Source organism: Saccostrea echinata, unplaced genomic scaffold, assembly GCF_033153115.1.
Source record: "Saccostrea echinata isolate AGI-Se365-2 ecotype Australia unplaced genomic scaffold, CSIRO_AGI_Sech_v1 ptg000057l, whole genome shotgun sequence".
Taxonomy (NCBI): domain Eukaryota; kingdom Metazoa; phylum Mollusca; class Bivalvia; order Ostreida; family Ostreidae; genus Saccostrea; species Saccostrea echinata.
The window spans coordinates 1,065,099-1,071,803 of record NW_026889806.1 but is presented as its reverse complement, the minus strand read 5'-3'; the positions used below and the strand labels follow the sequence as shown (position 1 = coordinate 1,071,803).

At 36.0% G+C, this 6,705-nt stretch overlaps 1 protein-coding gene across 1 annotated transcript; it reads right to left on the bottom strand.

Moving 5' to 3' along the window:
* Positions 1-5,288: 5,288 nt before the first annotated feature.
* LOC133174255 (GS homeobox 1-like) lies at positions 5,289-6,452 on the bottom strand. The gene is made up of 2 exons (XM_061309335.1): positions 5,967-6,452; positions 5,289-5,716 (listed from the first exon to the last, which is right to left on the bottom strand). The coding sequence occupies exons 1-2, from the start codon at positions 6,406-6,408 to the stop codon at positions 5,331-5,333; spliced, it is 828 nt and encodes a 275-aa protein (XP_061165319.1). The 5' UTR covers positions 6,409-6,452; the 3' UTR covers positions 5,289-5,330.
* Between the last annotated feature and the right edge of the window lie 253 nt (positions 6,453-6,705).

The following is a 6,705-nucleotide window of genomic DNA, read 5'->3' as shown; positions in this document are numbered from 1 at the left end:
CATCTGTTTTATTAACTAGTTCCTGACAATGGTGCCAAATTGACGACATGAAGCGCTTAAAACATTATAATAATCATAAGGCGTTTTACACTATGTTATAAATGTTTCCTTCATTATATTGAGGAAGCAGGTTGCTGTTGAGGGGATATGAATTATTCATTCAAATGAAATATCGAAGTTTCAACAGGAGCTGCTATTTAGACATGAGAGCGCTTGTTTGCAAAAACTTACCGATGCGCACAAGTTTATGAAAAGGCTCCGAATGGTGCAACATTTGGAGTTGATTTTGAAAACTTATGCAATCTTACCGCTTAATCAAATTATATGTGGGTGCGAGGTGCCGATTTTTAATCTTTATGATAACTCTTTGAGGAATTGAGTTGCAGTTATCGATACATTGAGCGCTCGCAGCATCTGGTCTCTTTGAAGGACCCCGAGAACTATTGCAGGTGATTTTCCTCTGCAATAAAGTGACTGCAACTTAAATAGGTAATATGTATAGACATAAATGCTCAATACTACTACAGCACATGCTTATAGTGAAAGTCTATTGTTTTACACAACTTATATTTGAAATCGAGAAAAAAGTTCTCGAATAGCGAAGAATTAAGCGAAAGTTAATATAATTGACAAACACACCTCGTGATATCTGCACGACGCCACACGTGCTAAAATTTAAGAACACAATTCTCCCCTCACGTGCATTGAAGACAGGTCCCAATTTACACGTAGTATTCTGATTCTGCTTATTTGTTAACTATCTCCAGTGTTTTGTAAAGGAGTAATAATAACTACACAGTTACGTCAAGTTAATTAAAACACAGTTTAATTGTTGTGCATAGTCCCAAAGTTTGTAAGGAATGGAATCGTGCTCAGATTTATCTCCCTTCCAGAAGATGTACGTGTTACTAATGATGGTGCCATCTGCCGTTTACTGTTGGAAAATAACATGTTTATTGTTCTTTGTGCAAAGGAAATTTTAAGGTTTCTTTAAGAAGAAATTAAAAAGATCCTTTCAGTGTAAGGTTTGGCGAAAGCATGTTGGTCCCCCTGACATTAGAGAGAAGAAAAAGGGGTTCCCGCCTTCGCAAAGTCCTTGTAATTAAACAGCAGCAACAATTAAATTTTCTGCAAAGGAGAGCAATATATGGTCATAAATTTGATAACGTTATACATTTCTTGCTGCAGGAGATACTGAGGATGCCTTTCATCTTCTCCAAGAAATTGAAATCCGAAGCAAACACATGGCCTTGTATTTCCAGAATTAAAATGCACAATTCGTAGAGATAATGGCAATTTTTATCATTTTAAGACAGAAATTACACCAAGAATTGCATCTGCACACTGAAAAAATAATAATTAGCTGGAGACAATGCTCCAACATAATCTTTTTCAATTAATTTGTTTTGAAATTTTAGTTTCTGAGCAACCTGCCTTGCTGATACAGCACGTGCCCTTCTCAAAATGACGTGAATGTTTAAAGTTCCTGCAAGTTTTCATGACAGAAATTATACCCGCAAGGCCATGAAGAAAATGACAAATTTGTGAATTTTCACACCCTGTAAATGATGAGACTTCTTATTCTCGACTATTCCAGAGAACCCTCAGACTTTGCTTCAGTCTTGAAATTCTGGCATACAGTTAAAATATATTCTTACTGACAATTCCAACGTTTAAGAGATGGGGGGGGGGGGGGGTATCGTGGCAATATATAGAATATCCCAAGAACATCGCTGTTAAGTTGTTGAAAGCCTTCATTCAAAAATATATTGCAGGCAAAACAGGGGATGTAACATTCATTTATTGGAGAATAAGAACTATACAAGCTCTAAAGGAATCGTAGATTTTGGTTAAAATTATCAAATCTTTTTAAAAACTTTTTTAACAATTGTTACTTTGTCTTTCTTACAATTTTGACGGTGATACTTTGCTCTTCCCTTCTATGAAACTTGCAAACAGTCACAAATATATCCCTCAACCTATTCAAAGTCACAAATATAGCTCAGCCCAGCAAATGGTCACAAATATTGCTCATCTCCTGCAAACGGTTCTCAAATATCGCTCAGCCCCTGCAAACGGTCACAAATATCCCCAAGCCCCTGCAAAGGGTCACAAATATAGCTCAGCCCTTGCAAAGGGTCAAAAATATCGCTCAGCCTTTGAAAATGGTCACAAATATCCCCCAGCCCCTGCAAACAGTCACAAATATATCCCTAAGCACCCTCAAACAGTCACACTTGCAAATTGTCAGAAATATCGCTCAGCTCTTACAAACGGTCACAAATATCGCTCAGCCCCTACAAACGGTCACAAATATTGCTTAGCCCCTACAAACGGTCACAAATATCCCTCAGTCCCTGCAAAGGGTCACAAATATCGCTCAGCCCTTGCAAAGGGTCACAAATATCACTCAGCCTCTATAAATGGTCACAAATATTGCTCAGCCCTTGCAAAGGGTAACAAACATTGCTCAGCCCCTGCAAATAGTCACAAATATCCTTCAGACCCTGCAAATAGTCACAAATATCCATGAACTTTTGCAAATAGTCACAAATATCCCTCAGCTCTAATACTCGTATACATCTAACAGTGCATACTTAAACTTATATACAATATTATTCTAGAAAATGGACCAGCAGAATTGTCCAAGATAGTGAACCGGCAGGAGACTGTCCAGGATAGTGGACCGACAAAGAATTAACCAGGATAGTGGACCGACAATGGATTATCTTCGATACCAGCAAAAGATACATGAAGTACTTGCCGTGTTTTTGGCGCGTGTTCAACCAAAGATAGCTTGTTACAAAAAGTGCTCAGTAGAACTTGTATTGTTTCCATTTTAATAGATGAAGTATTTGTGATTTCCGGTCATGATGATGTTGTTATGTAATGATCGCAATGCGATGTATATGTCTTATAGTGAACTGACAGCATGACAGGCGTGAACTGGTTGAACTTTTGATAGCACCAAGATACTCTAAATATGGATATCCTCTCTAATACAACATAAAACTGATTAGCATCCTATCATTGGGCCACCAGACCGCAGATGAAAATTAAAAGTTAAAAAAATCTGGTTTTAATATACAGAGAATATCTTTTGTGTCCATTTAGTGCATTTTTCTGGCAAATTAGTTCCATTTTTACAGATTTAGAGTGATCGACAAGTTCAATATCGATGACCAGTGATGCATTATAAGGTTGTGTTGTGATGGACAACGGCGTTTTTGTAGTTCTGACACCGTCTAATCGCCCACTGCACAAGGCAAACCGCAGGGGGCACGTTTGAAAACCCATATTATTCAAAACAGTTAACTGGTCAATTTCTTGATTTCTGAGTTATGAAGACACTATGAATAGGGCTTATGGACATTTGAATAACATCAGTTTATTTCATACCTGCATTTCATTATGATTTCTGAAGACAGGGGTTTATTCAAGATTGCGCTTAAAGGGTTTATTTCGTTAACAGCTAGAGGAGGGATGGACAACCAATAAAACTGCTGTAGAGGGCATTTCAGAATAAATCCCCAGTGACCAAATTATATTTTTTGCTCTGTAGGAGAGGTCTAATTTTCCAGCTTGACAGATGTTATATTTTGTTTTATTTGGAGATAACTTTTTGGCATTGGTTTTCGTCCATGAATTAAAATCCCCCTAATGAAGAGATTTTAGTGTTTCTTGATATTGCCCAGACTTATTCGCTCACAGTGAACAGCGGGTCAGTTCAAACTTCATAATAAACATTTAATGGGGTTTATTTGGTTTAATGATGAAGGAAATTTTATTTTGTAGGCTAACAACGACTCCATTTGGCTCTATAGAAAGTTGAAGCCTTGTCAAATTTCATGAAACTGTCTTAAGCACCCTTAACTTTGTCCTGGGGTCAAGAGAGCAAAACGATCAGAAATTAAATCGATCACTGATTTCTAAACTCAATTTTTTTATTGGATATTTTAGTTTTGAATGCGTTTTCTGTATGAAATTTTTTAAAAAGTGTATTAGTTTTTTTTTCTTATATTATTATTTTATATTTAATTTATTTTTACATATTCCTCAAGTTTTGAATAATGCGATGCTAAAAAGATTAAGAAAATACAAGATTCATTTAAAAGAAATGTATTTGATTTTTATTGAATCATTTCATTTCTTCGCGATTTTAAATACAAAGAAGATAACTAAATTGGAAGAAGAATTATTTATTTAATTAATTTTTATTCAATACTTTGATTCCTCGGGAAAGATTGTAATATGACAATATTTAATTCCTGATTGTTAATTACAAAATTTTTAATTTTTGAAGGAAGAAAACCCACTTTTTCATTTCTCTTAAATTGTACATAAGTTTTGCAACAGAGCAATATAAATGCATCTTTTTTTATTTATTCATTTATCATTTATTTATTTATTTTAGCATTCTTGGTGCGAGCATTGTTTAGAAAACACACTGACATGCGTCTTTTTTTTCTTTACCTTAATAATAATTCACATCCCACTGCTGTGTTTTACAAAATCATTGTCCGAATAGATATCTCACACAAGAAATATGTCTGCAACTGCATTGAAATTGATACCGACCGAAGAAGATTTAATCTTTTCTATTCTAATAGTAGTATTCGTCTATGTGTTTTATTTTCAGACGTATTTTGGAACAGTCATAATCTATAAAGGTATATTTGTTTGACAACGAATACAATAATTATAAACGCTGAGAGCTCCAATTTCGTAACTATTCCACAAAATTACATGGTTATACCCGACTTTGGATATACTAAGAATTAATGGGCACATATTAGAATATAATTATATAAGTAAAATAAATTGAAATCTCAGGTATTGAAAACGTTAATAATAATTGTAGAGTCAATATTTTCAAATTTGTGTCTTTCTCAAGTTTAATCCTGTATGCATAAAATTGTAAAAATATCAAGTAAAGTGTTTCTTGAAAAATTGTGCCGCTCTACTTCATTCATTGAAATTGTGTTTTTCAGGTTTCTTCTTCAAGGAAAAAGAAAAAAAGAATTTAAGAATTGACGATGTTGATGATACTGATTTATATAGTATTTTATTCTATCAAAGTTTAATGCAACATACATGTGGGATTAGGACAGCTGCCTGGCTCTCTCCTAGATTTTGATATTTACATTATTGGAAAGGTTATTTGACGAAAGGAATCTATATTCATAAATTTTACTCTCTTTATTGTATCCTACTGGCCGAATTTCCATGTAATGGCATGTATAGTGAACATGACCAGAATAATATATAGCGTAAACATATTGCACAGTTTGGAACACATTAGAAGTATTGCACTGATAAAATAGACAAGATTACGTGTCAATGTTGAGGTCCGAATCCCCCGATTGCTCACAGTCAAAGTTGTCCAAAATATCACAATCACGTGAATGTTTTATTTCAGGATCATCGGGAAGTTTGTTCAAACGACGTCTGTCCAGCTTTGGAGCACATGTTCTTAGACATCGGCATTTATCTTTCGTTTCGTCATGACCTTCTTTTTTGAATTTAACCCTTCGATTCTGAAACCAGATTTTGACCTGCTTTTCGGATAAGTTGAGATATGTGGCGATTTCTATCCTTCTGAGTCTCGATAGGTACATGTTGGAGTTAAATTCCCTTTCCAGTTCTAACAGCTGTGTACTTGTAAAAGCTGTCCGAATTCTTTTGCTGCTCGAGTCCTCTGTCGAACTGCTTACGCCTAAAATATATTTATACTTGGTAAAATTTGACTGAAAAAATTTAAGATTCCTTTGCATTGTATTCTTACTATGCGATGTACATTCATGAGCAAGTTTTATATATGTACATGTATGGCCCAATGGGGTAAGCACATATTTACACTTCCAAAAAGAGGATACTTAGCCACAATTTTTGACGTATAAGTAATCGAATCCAAGCACAATTTCTTACGTGTTTGTTTTTTAAAATTCACAATTCTAGGCCCTTACCTGCTGGAGATGCTTTTGGTTTCTTCGGTTCCTGAAATCCAGAGTTGGTCACTCTGTCTTTTGGTCGTTTTGCAGCCTTCGATGCAAGAACTGATATTGGACTTCGGTGGAATGGATACTCTACCATCGCTCGTGATGTTGGACAAGTTGTTGCAAAAGTGGAGGCCATTCTTGGCACCGTCGCTGCACTCTCGGGGACCACAGGGTGTGGTGTGTGGACGCATAGGGGGCAACAAAAACTGATCATTTCTTGGGGATGCCGGGGGTAGCAGGGTAGACTGTGTGACACCGGAGGAAGGCGGGGAGTGGGGTTCGATTGCCTGTGCCCCACTGGTGGGGTCATACCCAGGGACTGACTAGTTGCACAGTCACCACGTTTTGCCACCGCTGTAGACGGGGTATCTTTAACTATCAGAGAGTCGACGAAAAACGACCGTGACATTATTGTCAATGAAATCAATTTGGCATGTAGTGGGGTCTCTATCCGTTAACACTTAAGATGCCATCTCAAGATAGGCGGGTACGCATGAGTGACGATCAAGACTTTGAAATGAATAATAAATGCGGGACTCAATATTTATACCCAATCAGGGCTTTTGTTACTTCGCTCACGTGGTCCTTAATACAAAAATTTCTTCTCGATCAATCAAATCTCGAGTTTTTTCAGTCTAATTCAGATGCAAAAAATCAGCATGTCAATTATTTTTAAATATTAATTTTACGATTCACAAACTCAGAA

Coding starts and splice junctions, on each gene's coding strand:
- LOC133174255 (XM_061309335.1), bottom strand. CDS start 6,408: ATGTCACGGTCGTTTTTCGTCGACTCTCTGATAGTTAAAGATACCCCG. Junction 5,717..5,966: donor ACCAAAAGCATCTCCAGCAG/GTAAGGGCCTAG, acceptor AATATATTTTAG/GCGTAAGCAGTTCGACAGAG.